Source organism: Takifugu flavidus, chromosome 14, assembly GCF_003711565.1.
Source record: "Takifugu flavidus isolate HTHZ2018 chromosome 14, ASM371156v2, whole genome shotgun sequence".
NCBI lineage: Eukaryota > Metazoa > Chordata > Actinopteri > Tetraodontiformes > Tetraodontidae > Takifugu > Takifugu flavidus.
The window spans coordinates 13,070,702-13,096,940 of record NC_079533.1 but is presented as its reverse complement, the minus strand read 5'-3'; the positions used below and the strand labels follow the sequence as shown (position 1 = coordinate 13,096,940).

The 26,239-nt window shown below is 44.9% G+C and overlaps 3 protein-coding genes and 2 long non-coding RNA genes across 10 annotated transcripts; 3 read left to right on the top strand and 2 right to left on the bottom strand.

Annotated features, from left to right (window-relative positions):
• The first annotated feature begins 1,936 nt into the window (after positions 1–1,936).
• On the top strand, positions 1,937–4,316 carry LOC130537804 (uncharacterized). Its single transcript, XR_008953694.1, has 2 exons — positions 1,937–3,306; positions 3,513–4,316. It is a non-coding gene; the product is annotated as an uncharacterized LOC130537804 (long non-coding RNA).
• A 2,423-nt stretch (positions 4,317–6,739) lies between these two features.
• On the bottom strand, positions 6,740–11,909 carry elmod1 (ELMO/CED-12 domain containing 1). 2 transcript variants are annotated; one of them, XM_057054840.1, is made up of 12 exons: positions 11,611–11,909; positions 11,222–11,264; positions 10,412–10,557; positions 10,315–10,343; positions 10,134–10,231; positions 9,931–10,060; positions 9,618–9,751; positions 9,440–9,508; positions 8,793–8,813; positions 8,600–8,644; positions 8,245–8,378; positions 6,740–8,174 (listed from the first exon to the last, which is right to left on the bottom strand). In XM_057054840.1, exons 2-12 carry the CDS (start codon positions 11,236–11,238, stop codon positions 7,999–8,001), a joined length of 999 nt encoding a protein of 332 aa, XP_056910820.1. In that variant the 5' UTR covers positions 11,239–11,264; positions 11,611–11,909; the 3' UTR covers positions 6,740–7,998. The 2 variants fall into 2 exon arrangements, with proteins under 2 accessions (XP_056910820.1, XP_056910821.1); XM_057054841.1 differs by lacking the exon at positions 8,793–8,813.
• Positions 11,910–12,057: 148 nt separating this feature from the next.
• Positions 12,058–16,844, bottom strand: LOC130537797 (solute carrier family 35 member F2-like). The gene is made up of 10 exons (XM_057054839.1): positions 16,606–16,844; positions 15,468–15,628; positions 14,983–15,067; positions 14,692–14,864; positions 14,467–14,594; positions 13,338–13,497; positions 13,103–13,259; positions 12,964–13,016; positions 12,649–12,803; positions 12,058–12,580 (listed from the first exon to the last, which is right to left on the bottom strand). Exons 2-10 carry the CDS (start codon positions 15,550–15,552, stop codon positions 12,398–12,400), a joined length of 1,179 nt encoding a protein of 392 aa, XP_056910819.1. The 5' UTR covers positions 15,553–15,628; positions 16,606–16,844; the 3' UTR covers positions 12,058–12,397.
• Positions 16,384–26,105, top strand: cul5b (cullin 5b). Of its 5 annotated transcripts, XM_057054832.1 has the most exons (20): positions 16,431–16,548; positions 17,648–17,757; positions 17,840–17,939; positions 18,138–18,314; positions 18,384–18,525; positions 19,005–19,150; positions 20,427–20,507; positions 20,922–21,060; positions 21,486–21,616; positions 22,161–22,268; positions 22,384–22,448; positions 22,515–22,656; positions 22,924–23,055; positions 23,141–23,264; positions 23,530–23,705; positions 23,866–24,027; positions 24,357–24,475; positions 25,085–25,208; positions 25,285–25,494; positions 25,709–26,105. In XM_057054832.1, exons 1-19 carry the CDS (start codon positions 16,474–16,476, stop codon positions 25,477–25,479), a joined length of 2,448 nt encoding a protein of 815 aa, XP_056910812.1. In that variant the 5' UTR covers positions 16,431–16,473; the 3' UTR covers positions 25,480–25,494; positions 25,709–26,105. The 5 variants fall into 5 exon arrangements, with proteins under 5 accessions (XP_056910816.1, XP_056910815.1, XP_056910812.1 ...); XM_057054836.1 differs by having other exon boundaries at positions 16,384–16,439; positions 20,922–21,015; positions 22,524–22,656; positions 25,285–26,105; XM_057054835.1 differs by having other exon boundaries at positions 16,384–16,439; positions 22,524–22,656; positions 25,285–26,105.
• LOC130537805 (uncharacterized) lies at positions 24,482–24,999 on the top strand. The gene is made up of 2 exons (XR_008953695.1): positions 24,482–24,812; positions 24,921–24,999. It is a non-coding gene; the product is annotated as an uncharacterized LOC130537805 (long non-coding RNA).
• Positions 26,106–26,239: the final 134 nt, after the last annotated feature.

Here is a 26,239-nt window from a genome sequence, read left to right as displayed (position 1 = left end):
GTTGTAATATAGGAAGCCCTGTTCTCAAAGAAGATTTGAAATAGTGATACATTTACATTGATACACAAATGATTATGGATCCATATTTTCCATTAGTTGTACATTTGGTGGTGATGGTTGATGTGGTTGGATTTTCACTTTGAAAATGTTCAACTACAATTATAACCAATAACTGCCACTTGCTTTAGTGCCATGTTGCTAGGAGACGGCAATTATCTTTACTTCATTATGTTCCAGCGTTAGTCACCAAAGTAGTGCTGAATGACAATGACCCTCCCTTCCTGTGGCGGTGATGTCACCGTGACTGAAGCCTTGGTTACGCAGTGAAGGCGACAGAAGGAGGCAGCTCATCCATCACCGCCGGGAGGACGGGCAGGTGAATCTGCAGCTGTCGCCTCCATTCAGGGCTCGGAGGGCTGGTTTCACATCACTGGGCTGAAGTGACCAGCAATAAACCCGAAACTCTTCTCAGGCTCAGGAAATGAATAATCAATGAATAATAAACTAGTCATTTACCCCCTCTGTCCCAGAATAACCAGTCCATTTACCCCCTCTGTCCCAGAATAACCAGTCCATTTACCCCCTCTGTCCCAGAATAACCAGTCCATTTACCCCCTCTGTCCCAGTACAACCACACCATTTATCCGCTTTGTCTCAGTATAACCAGTCAATTTATCTACTTCCCTCAGTAGAACCAGTCCATTTATTCGCTTTGTCTCAGTATAACAAGTCCATTTATCTACTTCCCTCACTGTAACCAGTCCATTTATCCCGTTTGTCTCAGAATAACTACTCCATCTATCCACTCTCTCCCAGTTTAACCAGTTATTTACCCACTCTCTTCCAGTATAAGCGGTCCACTTTTCACTCTGTCCCAGTAGAACCAGTCAAGTACCCTATCTATCCCAGTATAAATCCAGTTTAGCATATGGTGTTGTTGGGGCTCGTCCTGTTGAACAGATGGAGAGATTGGACCCTCAGGAAACAGGAAGTCCTCCAAGGCAAACCAACAGGAAATGTGTGTCAACAAGAATCAAAGTCAAGAAGAAGTCAGACTCTCTCAGGTCAATATTTGATTTTAAACGTTGTTGTTCCATTTGTTCTCCAATCCTAAATCAACATTAACAGACAGAAAAGATCACCACGATTTGACAGACAGATGTGTGTATGTTGGTCAGAAGTCCACTACAGAAGCAGACTACTGAGTCAGGCATCAGAGAGACTGGTCCCAGTTCAGTTTGACCATTAAAAACCATCCCCCATATTGAAACACAACAGCACCAGAGCTAATCTGCCTCCCACACCGGATATTAGCAACAGCTGCAACATTAGCATGTGTAGCCTTTAGCCATGCAATGCTAACAGCAGTCTTACCTGCAGGAGGACCTTAGGTCCTGATGATGTTGGTTGTCAGCACTGATGAGTCTGGAGGGAGCTGGACTGGGAGCTTGAGGATTTCTAGTTCAAGTCCTTGTTGAGGACCAATTATTGGGCAGTGGGCTGGCAGGGACGGGTCTCATGCATGATGTGTGATTCCTTCTGTCCCACCTTCAGATCTTCAGTTCCTTGAAAAAGTCTACACAGGGACCTAAAGATGAAACACCAGATGGCTTCTCATCAACAGCGAAACAGCAATTCAGGAGCTCAGAAAAACAAACCTCCTCTTTCCCTTCGTGTGGGACCCATCAGGAACCTTCGGAATGGTGCTTTAATCATTGATGACCTGCAGATCCCAGGAACCTTCAGGCTCATCCCTTCACCATAAATAAACCAGCCATCCTTCTCACAGCAACAAGTTTCACGAAAACCATCAACACACAGATTTAATATATTTGTAGGAATAAAAAGATCATAAATATTTAAGAAGGTTTGGGTTTTATCCCACATCCTTCCGGTGTCTGTGCTGGTTCCAGTCCCCACACATGAACAGCACACAGAAGTGTGTGTGTGTGTGTGTGTGTGTGTGTGTGCAAGAGAAAAGAGCCAACGGGAAAAACGCAGCATTTATCAGATGTCTCCGTGTCCTCCACAGTTGTGATTGCGTTTCGTTCTGACGGCGCCATGACAATTTGGGAACGCGTTGCTATGAAGACTCTGCCCACGTCGAAGTGTCACCCTGGTGTGATGGAAACTCACCACGACCGCACCGAGTAGAACCATGTAGAGTGAGAACGAAAAAGCTTCATGACAAAGCTGGTGTAAGAAGAGGAAACATGAAGAAAAGAACAAACTGGAATCAATCTGGTCTCACCCACTTTAATCCCAGAGTCTCTAACAGGATGCTCCCATAGACTGTATCAAAGGTAGCACTGAGGTCCAGTAGAACCAGTATAGTAGAGACCAGTCCACTGTCTGAAGCTGTGAGAAGATCATCAGGAACTTTAACAAGTGCTGTTTCTGTACTGTGAGGTTCCAAACCCTGACTGGAACTTCTCCAACAGACTGGTCCTCTGCAGGAGGATCCTGGTTATGAGAAACACTGTTTTGCTTCCTCGGAGAATTCCGAGAGGAAGAAACACAGGATTCCCTGACACGTTTACGCTGTATCCATGCTTCTGACAGCTGCGACTGTCAGCACAGGCGCACTGACAAAGGTCAGGGATGCTGTTGTTTGCCATCTAAAGAGGGAACGCAATATCTAGAACAGGATCACACCTCAGGAGCCTGTAAAGGCGCTGAGGTGTGATCCTGTGATGAAGGAGCCGCCTGCGTTAGCCGTGTTTGCTGTTGCTCGCCAGAAAACCTGTTTCAAGGTTAAAATCAGAAAATTCGTACTTAAAAAAAGCTGAATCTGAAAACCTCGCCCGCTTCACGTCAGAGGTCCGGCGACAGACCCGCAGCGGGCTAGCACAGTAATTAGCTGAGGAGGAGCGGCGTGTTTAAGACCGATAAGAGCCGCCGCGGGTGAAGAGGCGTCAGCACGAGTGTCGAGGTTCCTTATCTGCGCCGAGCAGAGCCAAACAATGCAGCGCTGCAGGAACCGGTAATGCCGCAAATCCATAGACCTGAAAATCAGGATCCGACGCACGTGTTCCAAACGTGCCGCTGTTGCGTTTTAACCGGGAACAAAACCAGGCGGAAGTCTGGTCAGGGCGCAGCTCCGCGAGCGGACCGCAAAGACGTTGGCAGCGGAAGCTCCATCTCATCGATACGCCGTCATCATTATTCACGGGGCGTCGCAGCTGCAGAACATCGCGGCACATCATGATGCGCCTGTCAACTACATCTGACCAGCATGGGAAGCTGCTGCCAGCGAGCAATCAGAGCTGCTGCACGCCTGTAACTCTACTGGGACGGAGAAGACAGGTATACTGGTTGTACCGGGGAAAATGACTGGTCTGGGCAGAGGTCACACTTCACCCTTTCCTGTTTTCTAAACTCTAATCGGATCAAGAGATCCAGGACAGAAGCTTCTCTCGGCTTCTGACCCGGCATTGATATTCTCGGTCAGTTCAACGCGTGTGCGTGATTTAGGGGTGATGGGCTTCATTATTCTCTGGTTTCATATGCAGGAGAGGAAACGCCATCGGGCAGCTCTGACGATCTTCAGCAGGATGGAGCGAGGGCGATGAAGAGCTCATGGAATCTCCTCCCTCCTTTGTCTTCTTACCGCGAAATTTGGTGAATTCAGTTCGGGTCTTCTTGAGGAGTTTCATGATGTTCTGGGAGGAGGGCAGCTGGTGGAACGCTGCCCAGAACGTTGGAAAGAAACGCAAAGAACCAAGAGGTCTCCAACACCGCTGACGTTCACGGGGTCCTGCTGAGGATCTGAGATCTAGTATCACGAATCAACTACGTTAAAAAAATAAAATTCTCTCTGGTTTTGAATCCTGGTTTTAGAGGTAGTGGAAAGAACCTTAAAAGAACCATTTTGATGACATATAAAAATGTTTGCATGTAAATAAATAGCATTCGCAACGGCATTTATCATACGTTGTTACGCAATAACACAATATTTAAAATATCGTCAGGTACAAAGCTTTCCAGTGGAACCATTGTGGAAGACCTGTTCGCGTATGTGGACGTGGCCTTCGTGTTCTCTCCCACATCCTGCCCCCCCCCCCCCCCCCCCCTGCGCTGCATCTGCATTTCATCCTGTCATTAGTTTATAAATTCTGTCGTGTCTCAGCGGGCCTCAGATGCAGACATCGAGCATTTTTGCAATTGCACACACACACTCGCTAAATGTAAAATTGTGCTGAGACACTTTTCATTTTGTTCTTTTCATTCCATCTGCACCAAATCCTCTCAGGCCTGCAGCTAACATTAGCACTCACAGGGATTTAAGCATTTCTATAAAGTCTAATAGAAACTGACTGCTGGATACTGGCTCTGGTCTCTAGTTAAGATTTAATATTCTCACTTCCTGATATTTTTATTCACACCATTTTCTTGGTTGTTCAGTTTCCTGAAAAACAAATTAACGCAAACGCCAGACAGACAAACGGCTATCTGCATGCACTAACTGCTAATTTGGATGATACTAAAATGAAACCAGCGACACAAAGCACACTGATGACATTGTGATGAGAGCAATTATTGATCCCTGACGGTGACAAAGAACCAGCAGATTATTTTAAAGCTCCTCCTGCAAATGCACAACTTGGATTATGCAAATGTGGAGGTTTTCCCAGCAGTCGACTTCAAAGCTTCCAGGATGGAATTAGAGCTGAGCCTAATCCCGGAGGAAAGGGGGAGAGGAGGCAGAAGTGAAGGGAGGGGAGAGGCGGAAGAAAGGGGAGGAAAGGGAAGAGGAGGAGTGCAAGAAGGAGAGAGGAAGAGTGGTTATGTGGGACTCCCAACCTCGGCATCACGTCCACCAGCTTTCCCTGTAATGGTCTCCACATTAAGAGTTCCCACTCTCAGTTCTGGACTCTTGTCTTTCTGCCTATGAACACATCTTCCGCCTCTTCTTTCACCCACAGTCACAACATCTTCACCTTGATCCTGCAGGTTCAGAGCACCGGTGGTGGTGGTCGTCGTCGCAGGGCCCGTTGTGAGCAATTGCGGGTACCTCTGAAGGTGTTCTGGGACCTCCAGAACGCCCTCCATACTTTAGCTGCACTGGGTCTTGAACTGAGAACCCTCTGCTCCTCAGTCCAGTCCCCAACAGACCACCGCCCTAGACTCCTGGAGCCTTCTACCCAACTAAGATTGCATTTCAGTCAGCCTGTTGGTACCTATTAGCTGCATTCAGAGACCTACAGGCCTAAACATCCCTATAGAACCACCATTACTAGGCAGATCCAGCTTATGGCCATGACTCTGGGCTAGCAGCCTCAACTATGGAGGTTCAAGACGTGGCCCACTTTGACTCAATGTCCCCTACCTCCACTGTGATGTGGATGAAGCTCCACTGTAGATGGGAGTTAAAACTCTGTGACTGGCAACACAAATAAAAACGGAGCAAAAAGAACTGAATTACGAGTTGATGCCAGGTAGAAGGAGGTGGTGATTTATTAAAGATGATGAAAATTTTAAACAGCAAATGAGCTTAATGACTTTTTTAAAAAAAAGAAAGGTTTGAAACAGGATTTCTGCTTGAGTGTGATAAAATTGAGCTGATAGTTGTGTAAAATTCAATAACTTTTGTAGTGGGGTCCTATTCAGGATATTGTGTTCCTTGTCATGAAGAGCTCCCTCTGGTCTCACCTGTCTAATGGTCGTCACCATCAGAGGGCCACTGCGCTTTGCAAACAGCAACGATTCCAATTCAAATTCCAAATCTGGGTAGTTCATGGTGATTTGTTGTGTTCTCACCTTTAGCAAAGACTTCCATGAGTCAGGATCTTTGGGGTAGACCTGAAGCTTATTTTCTTGTTCTACCAGGCTGTGCTGGAAAGTATCATCAGCTTTTCCTCTTCCATTAGAATAATGACTAGAGTTATAATAAGAGGTTGAGGTGTGCATTATTGGCATGTGATGCTCTGCATGACAATAGTATTGGTGTTTTTACTCATCAAAGGGGTATTTTATTGAGTCCGGTTCCCCATCTTTGACGTGTCTGCAAATACTGAGTTCCTCTGGTAGCAGGAGAGCTCTGAGAACACTTCCTGAGCAATGCCCTTGAGCAAGATACTGAAACCCTCATATTGTTGAGGACAGCTTCCTGACTCTAACCTCTCTCAGTAATGGTGGGTGCATGTGTTCTATGTATGAACCTGTATGTGTAATAAAGTGTGTGTAAACTACAGAAAGCGTAAAAACAGTCATTCCGCCTCTGGGAATGACATCTTCATTGGTTGATGTGGATAAACTTGCTGATGAAGGTGGATTATATAAATACTCTGCAGTTCAGCACATACAGGCTCATCATCACTGCTATTAATGGGGTTTTAGCTGTAGTGGCTTTGTCTCAGTCTATTGTGTAAGCACACCGCCCCCTGCTGTTTGTTTTCGAAGTACACATCAAATAGAACTAGCATTTTAAATCCTTACCCTCAGCATCCCAACAAACCGTCTAACCTCAACCTTTACCCTTACCTAACCTTTATCATGACCCTAACCTAAAACCCTTAAACCCTTTCTTAACCCTCAAACTGTCCTTGGAGGTAGTGAGGACCAGTCAAAATGTCCTCGCTTCGTCCGCCATTGAGAACATTCATTATTTATAGATATTGTATATCTGAACTCACATAATCCAGACAGTTTACTGGCCTAGTGGACAGTCAGGCCCCGCCCCCTCTCTTGGGCCGGCCCTTTTTGGATTTAAAACCTGACATATTTACGTACGTTAACATTTATTTTCATAAGACATTTATTTTTTTCTTTTACAGATGATCATAAATGAATGAAACAGTGACAACATCAAGTTGTGAGGCCTTAAAAATTCATATTTTCAACAGTGACGGTTTAAATATTAGCAACATGCAGTTTTTAGGCAGCAAATACAGCAGTGAATCCTTTTCCTTCAGCCTCACTGATGTATGCTAGGCAAAAATTCTACAGGTATTATCATCAGTAAATGCGTGTTTTCATCTCTTCAAGTGTAAAACATCATAACATTCAACAGTAACACAGATGAGGAGTGTGAAGAAGATCATGTCAATATTAAAGACACTGCTCACATGTTCCCATCATCAATTTTAGGGGTTGCAGCTGAAATTCTAAAGTTCTATAAATTTCTAGAAAATTTCAATGACAATAAAGTGTTGAGTTTCCGTTCCACCACTGGTGCCGCTGTGCGACAATTAATAACAATCAAAAATACGGAACGCTGCCGTCAGTCACACCACATTCATATCGAGACGGTTACATTCGTCGCAAACAAAAGTCCTCTGAAAACGTCAAAATAAAAGCACTGTTCATGTCTTTGGCTTTGATGAAAAAATAAAATAAAGCTCTGTTCAGGTCAAACTGAAAATTACAGCCTTAACTGTCAGTGAAGTAAACATAATCTGTGTAATCCATCACGTATCTGTAGATAATCATTTCTATCGTCTAAACCAGATGTAACGATCGATCAATCGAGCCAATATATGAAGATCGATAGTTCGATAGATCGAAATTCAATTTAAAAAGGTCCAAATTCAGGGGACATTTTTAAATGATTTAGAAATTACGTTTAAAATAATTGTTTGCCTTTTTTTTTTTTTTAAAATCTTTGAAACTTGTCCAACATGATGTGAAGCACCAACACAGCATTTCAGTAGTCAGCAGTCTAGTGCCGTTCCCATGGCAACTTAGAAGAAACGAATGAATTCATTTGACACTGATTACAAGGACGCGATCGATAAATGAGGTTTATCAGCTCTAATACAATCAAATCAAGTAAAAAAACAGTGAAGCGACGATCACTCCGTGTGTGTGTGTGTGTGTGTGTGTGTGTGTGTGTGTGTCTTTTGGCAGTGTTGTAATATGATGATAGCGTGAGTGTGGCGGTCTCAGTGGAAAGGTAGGAGGGGCTTAAACTATTCTTATCTTGCCTGAGCTCTCTGTGAAGGTGGGTCAATGGACGAGAGTTCAGAGGTGTGTGCGTGTGTGTGTGTGTGTGTGTTTTTACACGTTGACCATGTGGAGGTCAGAGGCGGTGAAGTGGGGACAGAGAGCCATGTCCAGGTTCTTCAGTTGCCGCAGGATCTTGCGGTGGAACTTGGAGCGGACTCTGTTGAACTCCATGATGTCACTTGGATCCTCCTCGATCCAAAAACCATGAAATTCCTGCATCAAATAACCTGGAAGACGGAAAACAGGAGCTCAAACCCAGAAAGGGCTGTGGAGAAAGGGACGTAGTGGACAACCTACAGAAGGTCTGCTGGAAGTGCTGCAGAGAGGCCATCTCTGGGGCCACGTTGTACAGGTGAGTCTTCAGGGCTCCGCCCACCAGCAGAGAGTACGCCAAGTCCGTTATATTGATGCCAACAATAGCAAAAGAAAACCTGCACGCAGGTGATAAATATTAATCTTCCCTTTTGCTCAGGTGTCTTTTAGTTAACATTAGAAAGTCCCTGTCCAACAGCTGACATCAAAGTTGAGAGTACCAACCAAAATGTCCTCACTTTGCTAGTTAAACGCATATTCTCATCCTCACTGCGTGACATGCACGAGAACACACGCAAGATCTATGTTATTGTTAGCATGCTAACTAGCTGCAACCTACCCGATGGTCTTGTCCAGGTTCTTTTGTTCGTCGTTGATAACATCACTGCAGAGGAAACATGCTTCAGTCTCATCGAACACGGGACAACATTCTAACAGGAAGTCGGTCCGGTAGCATGTGCAGACTGACACGCACGTAACCGAGTACGAAAGCAAGGCAACAGGGTCGATCATTGATGAAAATGAGAGAGTACCTGGACCTTGTGAGTGTGGTCCTACAGAACGTGTGAGACGGGTGGAGGGAAAAACAACAATGTGATCAGAGGACAGAAAGTATAGAAAAAGTATAGAAAGTGAATGATTATGATCAATAACCACCAAACACCCAAAAGCCTCATCAAACTGAGATTTGACACGATTGTTTAAATCAAAAAAATGTGTGATGATGATGATGGTGTCGTAAGATTTGTAAACAGAATTTGTGGAAATGGATTTATAAAAGTCTTCGTTGGGGGCGTGTACTGGCTCATCTGTGTGTTTTCACTAATGAGGGGTCAAAGGTCAGCGGTGAGGGCCCACTTTCACCATATTTATACAGTAGCCCTGAGCGTTTATTAACGTCTCAGTTGTCATTTTTGCACCATGTTCCACGACAGCTGCTGGAGATTCTGTTAATTCAAAATGGTGGACAGGTTTTCAGGGGGGCAGGTTCTCGTAATCACAAGTCCGGCCACTAGATGGCGCCAAAACTAGACTTTTACAGTCGACTCTTGCAAAAGCAGAATGACCAGCGACCATCTGCGGTTTTCACTTCTTGTCACTTTTCTGTTCACATTTTTCTTCAAATAGGCTTTGTGTGTCTTTGAGGGTGTCGGGAGTCAAACAAAGATGGCCGACATACTTGCGCTTCGGTTGCAGCGAGTCGTTGAGCATCTGCAGAGCCGTGGCTTTGTCGTGTTCTGCGAAATACCTGCCGAGACACAAAAGAGGCTCTGAGGGTCTTTATTATAACTACTGTATTTACCGCTATCATCATCATCATCGGTGCTGATCAGGGTTTTCTCCGAGAGAGAGCTCACAGCAAGTTGAGCAGACCCAGCAGACCCATCCCTCTGAAATCTGTCTTTGGATCGTTGCCTTGGAAACCGATTTCACACCACTGCTTGGAGATTCGAGCAGTGAGAGGCGTGTCAGGACGCAGCTCCTTCCATAGCTGCAATGCAGACACACACACACACACACACACACACACACACACACAACTCATGCTATATATGCTAATGTTATGCTCTCATATAAATATACTTAATTAATAATGATTAACTTTGCAGCAAATCTGCATTGCAGTTATTCCATATTTGAAACCGATGATTAAACCTTTTGGGTCTGTACCTTCATCAACATTTCCTCATGTTTGACGTTTTCACAGTCGTACGCTTCCCTGCGGAACCTCTCCACTTCTGCCACCAGATTCCTGTAGCCGGCGATCTGGAGAAGGCTACCTTGGAGGGAGATGCCCAACCTGGGGACACATGGCGCCGGTCAGAAGATTTACGGCCGCGGCGGCGACGGTCAACAAAAACATGGCGACTCACTGAGGATTGGTGTCAGGATTAATTTTCTTCAAGGTCATAATATCCTCAACGGTTTTCTCCACCTTGTCAGGGGGAACACTGAGAGCCGACTGCAGCAGCTACGCCAAGAACAACAGAATCACTTCCAAACGTGTCACATGTGAGCTTATTATGCTGGATACAGTTAGAAAATGAGCCTCACCTGGTTCTTGGAGTACCGTAGAGATGATTCTAGAAGAAAAGGGGTTGATCAAACGGTTGAAGATGTCTGAATAAGAGACGGGCAGAGTTGGGCATACCTATTTTGAGGGTCCTACGGGCTCCATGTTTGTTGTTGTAGCAGATTCGCTGCAGCTCACAGCGTCCTGTGAACTTCCTGATGACAAACTTGAGACTACGCCACAGACACTTGCAGTAGAGGAACACGAAGAACTGGGTCACCACTCTGTGGAGGTGGGAGGACAGGGAGGAGGAGGAGGATGGGGAGGTTAAAAATGAAAGGGAAAGAAGAGGAAGAAGAGATGGAAGATAAGGATGATATTAGAGGAGGGAGGGGGGGATCGGGGGATTTTGACACATAAGGACCGTGTTTATGTACCACTTCTGTATTTTACATTGAATTAAATACTTCGAACTTCGCATATTTCCTTAAATGTAAATTTGGTCGTCAAGGAAAGAAATAACAAATAAAATCAATTGACTTCTAAATCTGACATTGATTTACTAAAGACTGATAATTCCAGAGACACACGGGTCCTACTGAGAAAAGCAGGAACCATCACCAGGAACCTTCAGAGGAACTCCCCTCTTCATCAAGCTTGTGATCTACTCATGGGGTTCTGCTCAAAAAGGGTACTGCCAAAGGTTCCAAGAGGGACAAATTTATTTATTTATTTCTAGCAATTAGAGGGACACAGACACTGATGATTGTGATTATATATACATATACCAAACTGATTAAAATAAACCCTCTACGATCAAGATTAAGACAGATGAGCCCCGTGGTTAACTGGCCCAGAGAAACCAGCTTACTTGTCACTGGTAAACGAAGGGACGAGAAATGACAGACCGGAGGAAACCCATGCGGGATGAAGGTGAAGTCCGTTTACCTGAGAAAGTGCTTCATGATGTCGGCTTTTCTCCTCGCGGATCCTGAAAACAGCAGAATTCTGCGCGTTAATGTCGGAACGGGCCGTTTAAAGCGCGCAGCTCAGGCCGCAGCGACAGCCGCAACCGTCCGCCATCAAGCACACACTGGCGGCCCTGGAGCACCGGAGCTGCCCGCGGTGGTGCAGAGAGAAAGCCCCGGCCGGGAGCTGGCTCTCCGAGGTGCAGGCTGCGTTAGTTCTCCAGGATCCAGACCGACACTGTCGGACCTTTATGTCACCTTGTGCAGGCACGAGCCGGATCAATGTGCGGATTACTACCCGGTCGTCTCCGGTGTGATTAAAAGGTGCAGAGAAAAGGGGCGGACATAAGAGATGGATGCTCCGGGTACCTGTGAGGCTGGGGCGCTTCGGGCCGGTCCGGGTACCTGTAGGGCTGGGGGGCTTCGGGCCGGTCCGGGTACCTGTGAGGCTGGGGGGCTTTAGGACGGGATGATGCGGCTCTGCTGCTCCTGCGGTGACTCCATGAAGACGGACTGAAGCTGCTGATTCAGCCGCTAATGAAGCGGAAATCACGATTTCACACCAGAATATAGAACTCGACGCGATTTTTATGTAGATTTACACATTTCCCACGATTCTTCTACATTTTAGGTGGAAAAAAAACCAAATACCGACATACACGTATGCATCAATCTGCATACGTACAAGTGCACGTATGCTTACGTGTATTATATAATCTAGAAAATAAATAAACGTGGTGCTCATTTACAAAACGTTTAAATAAACAACTCCTTTCAAATTCAACCTCACAACAAGATCAACATTTTTCCAGCACATCGGAGTTAATACATTTATTCTTGTAAAAATAACTGGAAAGAGATGAGCAAATAAAAAAAATATATGTAACAACCTAGTGACCTTTCAGTACAGGAAAACTCCAGCATGAATAAATGAATCAGGTCAGACTATAAAATACATACAAACACAGGAAACAGTAACAGATGATTGGAGCGTAAACAAGTTTATCAATGTTTTTTTTTTTTTTAAAAAAAGACTAAAACTCTTACTACCTATATAAAAATAGATTGGACGTCGCCGCCATATTGTGTCACTGACCACAGAAACATTATTTAAAATCTTAAAAACAGCAGAAGTGACGTGATGAGGTCATAACTGTCACAGCTCCGTTCCATCCGCTGGCAGAAGAACGTCTGAGGAACTTTCTGTGGGGTCGTCGGCAGAACCAGCAGTGGCGTCTTGTTCCTCGGTCGGACCCGAAGTGGAGTTTGTGGGAACGGCGTTGAACATGACGAAGCCAACCATGATGACAAGGAACGACAGGATGTAAAGAGTGGAGAACTGAGGACAGGAGCAGGAAATGAGCTCAGAGCTGCGTGTGCGTATCACTGTTGCTCACCAAAACCCACCTTGTACTGGAAGAGAAAGATGCCGCAGAAAAGGCTGAAGAGGTCGGCGGTGAGCAGCGACAGGTTAACGGCGGTGGCGCTGGTCGCCTTCACCACGCTGGGCATGAAGCTGTACAGCGCCACCATGCTGAAGACGTAGACGGCAAACAGAAAGACTACAAAACACAACGTCTGAGCTGAGTCGGGATCGGCTGAGGACCTTGTTCAGAATTCCCCCCTCAGAAATTTAAACTAAGAACCAAGGACTTCATATATTGGCTCGATTTGTTAGACATCGATTTTGAACTTTTCTGGAGTAACAGGAAATAGACTCACTGATGCGAAGGTCCCACTGAACTGCAGCTACAGCCCGAGCTTCAACAGCAGCTCTGGAAAAACAGGCAGCACAATGAGGATGGAAGAGGACTCTGGTGGCTTTAACTCATGTGTGTGTGTTTATGAGATGCTGACGCACAGCTGGATGCCACTGATGAGAGTCCCAAACAATCCCATCATGCCCAGGAACTCCACCCGGCTCTGGTTCTTCACCGTGTGCTCCTGGCACACGTTGGAGATGGCGTAGAGTACGGCACTGATCAGGACCAAGCCGTCACCCAGGATTACGTCATGGGCTGTGAACAGTAAGAGAATGTTTGAGAGGAAAGAACACAGGGACTTCAGAGTAGACAGAGCCTCCGAGATGTTCTTACTGGATCCCTGGTCTCTTCCTGCCAGGACATCCGCCCCTACCATGGTGCCCACCCCCAGCAAACACACCAACACGGCTACAAAATGGACCGGCCTGTAGCGGGTCTTCAGGATGAACCAGGACAGCACCATCAGAGCCGGGATCACAAAACAGTCAAGCAGCTGGAAGAGTTACACGACAGGCCCAATAAAACTGGTGAACACCTTCACGACGCGCGTCTGGTTTCTCAGCAACGCAGATCACATATAGATTAGATCAGGGGTCGGCAACCCGCGGCTCTAGAGCCGCATGCGGCTCTTTAGCGCCGCCCTAGTGGCTCCCTGGAGCTTTTTCAAAAATATGAAAGTGGAAATTGTTTTAATATAATTTCTGTAGGAGGAAAAACGTGACAAACATTCTTAAAAGTTTCCAATGCTGTAAAAATGTGAATAATAAATATTTAATTTCAACATCTCATTATAATGGAAGTTAAACTTAAAGCACCATTGTACAGCAGAGTGGTCACATGGTGCGTCACTCTCTCCAGGATTCGCTGCAGGGAAAATAAACATTTCATCATTGTAACTATCTGAGAGACAAGTTAATTGAAAAATTCAGTCAATATTTATTTTACATTTTTAAAACGGTCATAGTTTCATTTAATGTCTCAATTCGTTATTGTTGAAATGGATTAAAGATGTATTGTTCTTTATGTATGTTTCCTTTGATAGAGTCATAGGTCACACGAAGGGTTCAGAGGTCGCACCCATGGAATTGTGGGTGAGGCAGTGCAGTAACAGAGAGCGCCAGCATGGCTACAGTTTTCACGGCATCTGCGGAGGATGGAGAGTTGGGAGTAAAACTTGTAAAAAGACATCTGTATGATGCGTGGCCATTATTTCATTGGACCGGTGTAGCTACAATCATGAATGCTCATAATGTATTTGAAGCCTACTTATCATTTGGAAAGTAGGCTAATACAGCTAATATAGACACTTACAGCATGTGTTGCCTTCATTATAAGCCCTATATAAGGCTTTTAATTTTTTGCAGCTCCAGACAGATTTGTTTCTTGTTTTTTTGGTCCAATATGGCTCTTTCAACATTTTGGGTTGCCGACTCCTGGATTAGATCATAATGACAAACATTACTTGGATACTGGTGAGGCTGGTGAACTGGTACGCCTTCACAACTGTGTAGTTTGCCTCCACATCGGCCACACCCATGATCAAATATTTCCACCACTTGGTTCTTAAGATCTGAATGATGTTCTGGTCGTCTGTGGAAACATCCAGCGGGAATGAAAACTCTTTTTCTCACGTTATCTGTCAAATATTTACTGACATGTACTCTTCCATGAGTGTCGGCGTCCTGACCTTTGCGGGTGCTAAGCACGGTCGTGTAAATGAGCAGCAGCAGCACATAGTTCAGGAAACTCTGCAGCATCGGCGTCTCCACGGCAGCATTGGCCAGGTACTGAGAGCTGACTGCCGTCCCACAGATGAGCAGCGACAGGACCTGACCCATCAGAATGGTCTTCAGAAGATCCCTGGGGAGGAACAACATGTCTTTGAGCGGTGGGAAACAGAATCATGTGCTCCAATTCATGCACGATATCATCCAAGGTAACAGCTGTGTGCAGAATGCTTTCAGCTCTCAACACTCACCATGTTAGGAATTTTCTTAAGCCGTTACAGAAGAGCCTTGATTTCCCACAGAACCTTGAGGTTTCATGACCTTCCATGGCTCTGGCTGATAAAAACCAGAACAACAGGTTTTACATGACTATTACTCTCTAAATCCGATTATCTAATCCGACTTTGACATGACTCAGAAATTACCATCAGAATCTGAACCAAAAAGTATACATCGTAACTTTACACACATTTTTAGAAAGACAGGCATCAATCGATTTAAAGAATAGAAGGGTTGAGCTATTAGCTGTGGCCATATTGACAGCTTTGGCCTTTTTTCTTCTTCTTTGATTATAAATGATAATTTTACAGCCGTTATTGTGCACTGCCTTTCGGCTTTATAATGTGCAGCTGACAAATCATACACATTTATGATATACGGTACCCCAACACTTTCATTAATTAAGCATCCTGTAACAATAAACAGCTGATCCCATTTGCACAGCAGCTATACTTACGTTTCTGCATTTGGTCATGAGGTGTGTGAAACATTCTCCAACTTGTGACAAGTTTAATGTCCACATTAAATCCATAGCTCATCATCCACGAGGGGCATCTTGACTGACGTCACATTCGTCTTCTTCGTTTGTTACAACCTTCACTTTAGCAGTGCTGCCCCCTAACGTATGCAGTTGTAAGCGCACGTTGAGTTACAAGTACTTGTCACTCGAAATATTTATATTCACCAACATTATACATCATCCTTATCATTGTCACCTTCACCAACATCATGTGGATTCATTTTATGTGCATATGACAAATTACTTTTATAATACCAAATCAAATGTTTACACTTTTATACACGCCATCTTATTTATATGAACTGAGGGATTTTTTTTAATAAAAAGGAAGTATGTTGTTTGTTTGTTTGTTTGTTTTTTCAAAATTCAGCTGAAAGAACCTCCGCCTCAACATCCTCCAGTGGCCGCAGGGATGAGGCTGCAACATTTGGCCATTACAAAAAAAAAAAACTATGATGAATGGCTTTATGTTATAAGTGTTGTACTGACATAAAATACATTTTATTTGCAAAATATTTTTCAATACCCTTGACCACAACACAAAACAAGGTTCATTAAAATAGAGAATTTGCAAAATTTATCAAAATACTGTGCTATTAAAATTTTAAATGACACATGCACCTTTGTTTTAATGCTTGATTATATAAAATATATCTAAATTATCTATGTTGTATTCTTTATCACTGTATTATTTAAAATAAAAAATATTGTTCTTCACAACTGTTTCTTTGCCTTAACAATTAACAAGTTGCATACATACATACATACATACATACATACATACATACATACATACATACATACATAACAAATAAACAATTAAAGCTTGTCTTTAGTCTGAGCTCAATTATCGCGAGAATGTACGAGAGTATAAGTTGAGGGAACATGGCGACGTCTCATTTGCTAAAGGTAGGAGCCACTTCAATTCAATTTTTGATATTAAATGTTGCCTAAAGTTCTTGTCACTTTAATGACGCGGGGCCAGCATCTCGCCGGAACCTTAACAAGCAACGTTCCGGTATGATGCGACTTTGTGCAGCCAGCAGTGACTTTATCGGCAGACGAGTTAACTTACCTTTGGCTAACATTAGCCACTCTTCAGTAATTTAGCTGCTAAACAGAAAAGCTGCAACACAGCCGCTGCTACATACAAGACGGACGCCAGGGTTCGCATTGTGTCAATCTGCTCCGACGTATAAACTGTACGCGTTAACCCGCAAATCTGATATCACATAGCACTGTAAGCTTCAGCACTGGGTCTTAAAATACACGCTAAAGGCTGCCAGACGCCACTGTCGTCGTTCCTGTGCAGAGGAGGCTCATGCTCAGCTGCGGTGGCTCAACCTGTTCTAAAATAACCTCACCAATGTGGTTAAATCATTTGCAATTTATGTCAACCTGCTAATTTAACTGCAGAAGAGATCTGCCGGGGAATGGGCGTCTGTAAGTTTGCTGTGTTAAAGCATCAGGTAGAGCCTCACCTGGATTCTCATTTATTCCATGTATTTATTAAGCATCCGCTTTTATCTCCAGTTTTATCTCCAGTGAGCACATTTGTATCCACATTTCACCGAAACTTCCATCCGTTTGCATTGACCTGTTGTGTCTAATAAAGAGGAGAGGGTGAGATGATTTCTGATGACGTCTGTCAATCTGTATCTTTGTCAGAAGAAGAGTGAAATGCTGAATAGCCTGGTGGTGCAAATGTGATGGAGTTATGGCCTCATTGTACATTTTAATCTATTCAAACAGTAAAAGGTGTCATTAAATTTAAATGTAAGAGGAGTTTAGGTGGGGTGTGAAAAAGCATAGCTGCTCCTGTCTTTTTGGTGTTTTTAAGTCTTTAAGGAAAAAAAACCCATAATAGTTCAAAAGCAGTGTTGCAATTACTGCATTACTTCTGTAATAATTTTTAACTTCAATCATGAGGTGTTATTTATTTTGTTGTATCTCAGTGAGAACAATGGACTTTATTTTGAAGTGTAGTTTCTGCTGTGTCATGATTACCCATAGCATGACCTATATAAAACATGTTTTAGACTGGCATCTCGGTCTGAATATCAGATGTTATTGTTGATGTTTCTCTTGTTAAGTTAATGTTTCCCATTTGTTAACAGAACAAAGGATCCCTTCAATTTGAAGATAAATGGGACCTGATGCGTCCCATCGTGCTGAAGCTGCTGCGGCAGGAGTCCGTCACCAAACAGCAGTGGTTTGACCTCTTCTCGTACGTTTACCTACAGCCTGTGGAAGTCTGCACTGGAGAGTTTTTCTAGGGCTTCTCACTGATTTATTGTGCGTTTTCACAGTGACGTTCATGCTGTGTGTCTGTGGGACGATAAAGGACCAGCGAAGATTCACCAGGCCCTCAAAGAGGACATCTTAGATTTTATCAAACAAGCACAAGCAGTAAGACACTTGCATAATTAGTTTCATGTCTAAAGTAAAAATAATTAACACACGGCAGGTTTGAGATCAACATAAACAAAGTATTTAAATCCACACAAAACATTACCGTCTGGTGGGGGGGGGGGGGGGGTTTGATGGAAAATTTGATCATCTTCTTCAATCTTCAGATGTGTTTACCAGTGTCTGTCTCCATCTCAGCGCGTGTTGAGTCATCAGGACGACACGGCGTTGCTCAAAGCGTACATCGTGGAGTGGAGGAAGTTCTTCACACAGTGCGACATCCTGCCCAAACCTTTCTGCCAGCTCGAGATCACCCTGATGGGCAAGCAGGGAAGCAACAAGAAGTCCAATGTTGAGGACAGCATCGTTCGTAAGGTGACGACCACGCCGGACCCCGTTTTGCTCTTAACAATCAACACGCCGTAATTGTGTCTGTGTTCTCAGCTCATGTTGGACACATGGAACGAGTCCATCTTTTCCAACATCAAAAACCGCCTGCAGGACAGCGCCATGAAGCTCGTCCACGCCGAGCGGCTGGGAGAGGCCTTTGACTCGCAGCTGGTCATTGGCGTGCGAGAGTCCTACGGTGAGAAAGGCAACAGCTCAGCTTATGGAAGTCTGAATGCTGTCAGGTTAGAGTGTAACAAATGAAACATAGATGAAAGATGAAATGCACAGCTTTGAGATGGCTGTGTTCTCAGTGTTCTGTGTCCTTTGGGTTGAGGTCACATATACAACCAGATATTATCTTACTGCGCCGTTGGTGCGCGTTGTGATGCACCATCTGAGCGGTGCTTATAACAGTGGTTAATCAAACACTTTATGAGCTGATAGCATTTGTCTGCTGAGCAGCGAGTCAGAGATAGTTCAGTTTGTTCCACCCATTGTGTAAAGGTTGAACTGGATCAAGTTTTGAAATGTGAAACATCATCCTCTGCAGAACTGTTTGCTTCCTCACTTATCTGCCTGTTGCCACACTCAGGAGGAGATGATATAGAAACAGCAAAATAAAATCTAGATCAGTTCCAGGTCATTCTGACTCTGTGTCTGTGTGTCTGTACACAGTAAACCTATGCTCCAACCCTGATGACAAGCTGCAGATCTACAGAGATAACTTTGAAAAGGCCTACATGGACTCTACAGAGAGGTTCTACAGAACTCAGGCTCCTGCATACCTGCAACAAAATGGGGTTCAAAACTACATGAAATATGTGAGTTGGAGATGTTTTCTTGTCTGATAAAATCTGTGTTTACAGGATCAAGCCAAGTCATATTTACACAAAAAGCTCCTTGATTGATATAAAAGATGCTAAGGACCTTTTTGTTGGAGAAAAGAAAAAGAAAAAAGACTGTCCAGTTTATTTGAAACTGCCTTCAGGATTAAACAGGTGTTCATCAGCGTTCATCAGAGTCCTGCTGCGTCAAAAATCTGCAGAAACTCACGATCCTGCGATGGCAAAGGCGAAAAGACCTTTTGTCTCTGAAGCTTTTGCGAATGTTGAGCAGCACAAACGCAAGCAAGGCCTCTCTCAAAGCACCAGTACTGCTGAGGTTGGCAGGCAAGATCCTCGGGGTTCTGACAACAATCTGGTGGTGGCCCCCGACAGATTCCACCTGAGCCAGAGGATCTGAAGGGCTGTCACGACGCGCAGGCTGATCATCACTGATGCTGATACCAGCCCCAGAACAGTCAGACGCGTTTGCACAGCTTTAAGGACTCAATTTAACCTGGGCGCTGCCGAGGGCTTCACGTGTTACTGGCATGACAAGGAGATCCCACTGGAGATGCCTTCTCTATGTTCATTCAACAGAACAATGGAGCTTTGTGTGGCTTAGGGGTGCCAAACAGCAGCCGGTTGTGTGGGCATCCCTCTTTCTTGAGGACCCCGGTGTGTGTGGTAATGACATGCAGAGGCCGTCTTTATAGACGTCACCGATGAGGGCGGACAAAGGGACTTCTTCCAGAAGAATAAAGTCATGATTTTAGACCATCCTGAATGCTCCTTTCAGCTGAATCCCTTTGAAAACATCTGTGGATGGACGGCAAGTGATGTTTATAAAAGCAGGCATTCTCAGCCTGTGGATGGTCTTTGTGAAGCATCTTCGTCCCATGGAGCAGCATTCCCACCAGCCTCTTGGAAGAGTGGGGAAGCCGGTGCTCCCTGCATGCTCTCTGCTCCCGCTGACAGTAATAAAGACGATATCTGCTGAGCTGCAGGAGTTCCAACATGAAGCAGAAACGTTTGTTTCCTTTTCACATCTTTGGGAACAGGAAGAGAAGTCGTCAGAAATCTTCTCACAATGCTCCAATTACTCCAAACAAAACCAACCGACTTTCTGAACGCACCGCAGGAGGCCAACTATTTTATGTTCAATCAGATATTCCATTCCTCCTTTCGTTTTTACAGATTCCATTTTATTTATTCTAGAAAAGCACCAACACTAGAGTCTGTTCTGAACTCTTTCTGCCTCCCTCTCACCTGCCAGGCTGACTCAAAGCTGAGGGAAGAGGAGAAGCGAGCTCTGCGTTACCTGGAAACAAGGCGTGACTGTAACTCGGTACAAGCGGTGAGTAGCCACTTTACCACTGGGCAGCTACAGCAACAGTCAAAGGGTCAAACTTTCTTCAAAGCACTCCTCCAGTAGGTCACCAGAGGGCAGCACTGAGCATTTTTATAATTCCAGAGAACAGAGAGAGGGGGGGGGAATTAATGTCCAGAGGACAGACGCTGAGCAGTGGAGGCAGGACCACCATATTAATGCTGACCAATAACCACTGAAACCACTGAACTGGTCTCATACTGGTTAATTTCCCTCCACACTGTGTGTATAGCTGCTCTACAACATCCTCCACATATCAGGCTGCGGCTTGTGATGAACTCATCATGTTGGCTGTTACCAAACAGTTTGTGTTTAGTCTATGAAACTCTTTATTTTACTTCCGCTAACGTTTGGGTCACATGGATGTGAATTCCTTTCCAGCTGATGGAGTGTTGCGTCAATGCTCTGGTGACGTCATTCAAGGAAACCATCCTGGCTGAATGTCCTGGCATGATCAAACGGAACGAGACTGAGAGTGAGTACGGCAGGACTGCTCGCAGCAAAGGCTCAGCCAGCTCAGGTTTGCACCAGGAAATAGACCTGATCCAGCCTCCTCATATAACGTCTGAACACTTCCAGGAATGTGACGATGCACCATCATTTATCTCTTTTACCATTACACGCATTGCTGTAATTCTTCTTAAGCATAATAACACAGCAAATATTGGTGTCAGTGAGCATCCTGTCTGCTCCCTCTAGAGGTGTTTAAATAAAACTTGGTTTCTTGATCTTTGTATCCCAATACAGCTTTTTTAAGAGGTGTGGCTTCAGGCTTAAAATAGTTTAGTTTCCACGGTGATAGCCCTGTAGTGTTTTGTGAGTTTGTGATTTGCTGCAGAAGGACTGAGATTCATTTCTTGTTCACCTCTGATTTCACTGCCTCGTTAACTCATGCATGACATCACGTTGCCTCAGTCATGACGAAGTTCTCTCTGTCTCTATCAGAGTTGCACCTGATGTTCTCTCTGATGGACAAAGTTCCCAGCGGCATCGAGCCCATGCTTAAAGACCTGGAGGAGCATATCATGAGTGCCGGCCTGGCCGATATGGTGGCCTCGGCAGAAACCATCACCTCTGTGAGTGTCTCCTGATCTCTTCACCAAGTGCAGCTCCCTTCGGCACAAACTGATCTGTCGTAAAGCCGAGATTTTTTAACTGAATATCTTCTGTTCGCACCCGACGTCCTCTCCCACATGCGCAGCGCTTGGTCGCTGTGTCGTGCTCCGCCCTCCGGCAAAATTAGAGGTCTTGCACACTTTTACAGAGGGCTCAGGGACGCCGGAGCCGTGACTGGGTCAAACGCAGCAGATATACACGCAGCGCATCTGGCGTATTCTACCATTTTTTAACATTGATCGACCTGCTGAATCTCTCCTCAGATCTGCTGAGACAGAGCTACTATCACTACAAACGCTCTATATAAACACTTATGCACAGCGGTTTCCCCAATCAGTGGGATTTCCTGAGTTTGAAACACTTCCCTTTTGCACTCCCATTAAACATCGTGTAGCGACACATTTGATTTGTTTGGAAAAATCGTCTCCAAAAAAGTCTCCACAGAGTCTGTCAACCCAATAATGTTAAAGTCAGATTATTTAATCCGTTTTATACTGTTTCTAGGATTCCGAGAAGTATGTGGAGCAGCTCCTCACCCTGTTTAACCGCTTCAGTCGACTAGTCAAAGAGGCTTTTCAGGACGACCCCAGATTCCTGACAGCCAGAGACAAGGTGAGTTTAGCTTGGGCTGTTTCCACGACGACGACACCCAATGCCGTTTGGAACACCCTTGATAAACCGCACCCAGTTTTCTCAGGACTGACTCCAGACCGCTTTTCTCCTGCAGGCGTACAAAGCTGTAGTCAACGATGCCACCATCTTTAAATTGGAACTGCCCATGAAGCAGAAAGGGTGAGTGAAGCTGCGCGTGTGCAATAAGATCAGAAATGGTGCTGACGTGCACATTAATGCGGGCAGTGTTTACAGGGTGGGTCTGAAAACTCAACCAGAATCCAAATGTCCTGAGCTGCTGGCCAACTACTGCGACATGCTGCTGAGGAAGACGCCGCTGAGCAAAAAGCTCACGTCTGAGGAGATCGAGGCCAAGCTCAAGGAAGTGGTGCGTCCATCATGTCCCCCCTCATATTCTCTCAAATGTTACATTATAACAACGGCAAAATCTTACAGAGGCTTTACAATAAAGTGGGGAAAAACCCTGATGAAATGAGGCCATACCTAAGTTTATATTTCATATTTCTTGTATATTTAAGTTTCAAACTGTGCATGAAAGCCAGAATCATTAATTGGCTTAATTAATGACAAAAATAATCCATTTTTCCATTGTTTACCTCTATAACTGGCTTTTCAACAAACATCCCTTCCGCAGTTGTTGGTGCTGAAATACGTCCAAAACAAAGACGTGTTCATGCGTTATCACAAAGCTCACCTGACCCGTCGACTCATCCTGGACATCTCTGCTGATAGTGAGATTGAGGAGAACATGGTGGAGTGGCTCAGGGTGAGATCTGTCAGCCGACAGCTGGAAATATTGGGCTGGAATTAATGACAGAGTTGGGATCATCGTGCTTCCTGTTTCCCAACAGGAAGTGGGAATGCCGGCGGATTATGTCAACAAGTTGGCGAGGATGTTTCAAGACATTAAGGTGTCGGAGGACCTAAACCAGTCATTCAAAGAAATGCACAAACATAACAAACTAGCATTACCAGGTAAGAGAACAGCTGATTCTGATTATTTATGTTGTATTTTTGCATTTAGCTTTTGTATACGTCAGCTGTTGTTATAGCATAGCATAGCAGCAGAATTTAAGACTATAATTCCTCATTAGAAAGGACCAACCATTTCAGCCCAGAACCAAATTTTCTTCTTTCTTCTGCATTTTATTTTAACCGGTAGACTATTCCAGTAGACTATTTGAGCTGTTGAACTTATGTGCTCCTTATTCTGAGTGCTAACTGAGCTGTGACCTGTTAGCTGACTCCGTCAACATAAAGATCCTGAATGCCGGAGCGTGGTCGAGAAGCAGCGAGAAGGTGTTCGTCTCCCTCCCCACAGAACTGGAAGACCTAATCCCAGAGGTGGAGGACTTCTACAAGAAGAACCACAGTGGCAGGAAGCTCCACTGGCATCACCTCATGTCCAACGGCATCGTGAGTCGTTTATTCACTTGTGTGGTCTCATTTTGTAGGAAGAAGAAGAAATTCGCTCAAAAATAGGATCATCCAGACAGATTTTTATCATCTGTAAAAGCAACCAATTGATTTTATTGAATACAAATGAAGGGAAATAACGCTTTTTGGGGATTTCCAGATCACCTTTAAGAACGAGGTGGGTCAGTATGACCTGGAGGTCACCACCTTCCAGCTGGCCGTGCTGTTCGCCTGGAATCAGAGACCTCGAGAGCGAATCAGCTTCGAGAACCTGAAACTCGCCACTGAGCTTCCTGACGCCGAGCTGCGGCGCACTCTCTGGGTAACCTGATGTTGTGTAATCGCGCTGCGTTGCGGCTCACTCAGTTGGGTCGTGGGTTCCGGCCCCACGTTGGATGCTCCTGTTTTGGGGGTGCCAGTAGCTCACTCTGGAGGGTGTGTGGTTCCAGTTGCAGACCAAATAATTGGAAAATGGTCTGGTAGCAAGAGAGGTGATTGACATTTCCAGATCAGTGCGGAGGCACCCTGGAGCAAGGTACTGACCCCCCCCAAATGCTCAGGGCATCCATTGAAGGCAGCTTCCTGACTCTGGCACCTTTCCTCATGTTTCCTGTGATGAGTAAAGGCATCTTCCTTTCTTCCTTTCCTTAGTCTCTGGTGGCCTTCCCTAAACTCAAGCGTCAGGTGTTGCTGTACGAGCCGCTTGTGTCGTCGCCCAAAGACTTCGCAGAAGGAACGTTGTTCTCTGTCAACCAGGAATTCTCTCTCATGTAAGGACACCTCTGCCTCCTCGTTACTGTTGAGGTTCATTTGTTTCATCTCTTTTTTTTCTTTGTCACAATGTTTGCGTTCAGATTTTCATCTCAGGTTTTAGACCTCAACCAGCATTTCGCTGCAGTTTCTCTGGATCATCACTATTTTGTTAATGTCCACGAAGGCTCTCCATCCATCTCCACCTTCAGTTCTGACCAGTTTGATGGGAGTTGGGACTTTCTGAGCTCCTGCTGGGTCAAAGGGCTGAAAGTCTGTCTTTGGGGGGTCGGGTCCATGACTATCTGTTGTTAAGGGCTGTCGGCCACCAAGGTCCATAGAATCCACCTGATGGGGGTGAGTCTTTAGGCTCACATGATATGAGTCTCTCTCCTGGGTCATGTGACTCTAAAGACTCCCCCAAGTCTCGAATGAGAGGAGTTTTCTTTTTATCTATAATTACAGAATTCTGACTTTTGGGTCAAAGGTTACGTGAGGCTATTTGGCCCTTCATTGTCTTCCATATGGCATCTATTTAAATTTGGTCAGTTATTCCACAGTGATCTCATTAATATTGAACTATGCTGAAATGAAAATAATGATAAAGGTTTAACCGTTTTTGTGCCCAGAAAAAATTCAAAGGTTCAGAAACGAGGCAAAATCAACCTGATTGGCCGCCTGCAGCTGACGACGGAGCGAATGAGAGAGGAGGAGAACGAGGGCATTGTTCAGCTGAGAATACTGAGAACACAGGTATGAAGCCGTGTTTCTCAGGCGGTCGGCTGCTGCCGGCGTTCCCCTTTCTAACGGCGCTCTGCCTCTGTTTCAGGAGGCCATCATCCAGATTATGAAGATGAGAAAACGCATCAACAACGCACAGCTGCAGACGGAGCTGGTGGAGATCCTGAAGAACATGTTTTTACCACAGAAGAAGATGATCAAGGAGCAGATTGAGTGGCTCATCGACCACAAATACATAAAGCGGGACGAGAGTGACATAAACACCTTCATTTACATGGCGTAACGGCTCGCCATCACGGCACGTATTGACTCTGGTTTCAGCCGAAGGACACACAGATACTTCCAGGCTCCCGTCCTCTAATTTAAAAATCCAATCATTTGCAGGGAGGCTTGACTGAAACCTACCTATTTAAAAAGTGGAACTTCCTGCCTTAAAGTTATACAAAGAAGAGAACGCCGCGGCAGCAGAGGAAGTGTTTAGATTTTGTTTTTGTTTTTTTTTTCTTTTTCAGTTGTGGGAGTTTGCTGTCTGAATTTTAACACCACGACAACTGCTCAACGCTAAAAGCATGCTGAGAGGAAATGGCTTTACGTCTGGTTGTAATTCACATCCCGGCCGGCCCATCGCCGGATCGAGAATGGACGTTCCACCGGCGTCCCGAGCCACAAGCGTCGAGGCGACCGCGCCCTCTGGGTTTACACAAAAACACTCGTGTGGGGAAAGAAAATGAGCATATTGCTGTAATCCAGAATTGATTTCCCTCCGCTGAACGTTCCCAGAGATGGAGTCGTGGGTGTTTGCTCTGTTTCCTGCAGGAAGCTGAGGTCAGTATTACAGTCAGAGGTGAAGAGAGGGAGAGAGAGTCCTGACATGTGAATAATGAAAATAAACAGCACCTTATTATAAAACCACAGACTCCTCATCCATTTTCGAACGCGTGCTCCTCAGCCCTCCTTTTGGTGAAAAAGGGTACAAATGAAAGTATCGCCGTCGGCTTCCTGTTAAAGCTATTTTATAACACGTTTGTCTGAGGAGGAAGTGG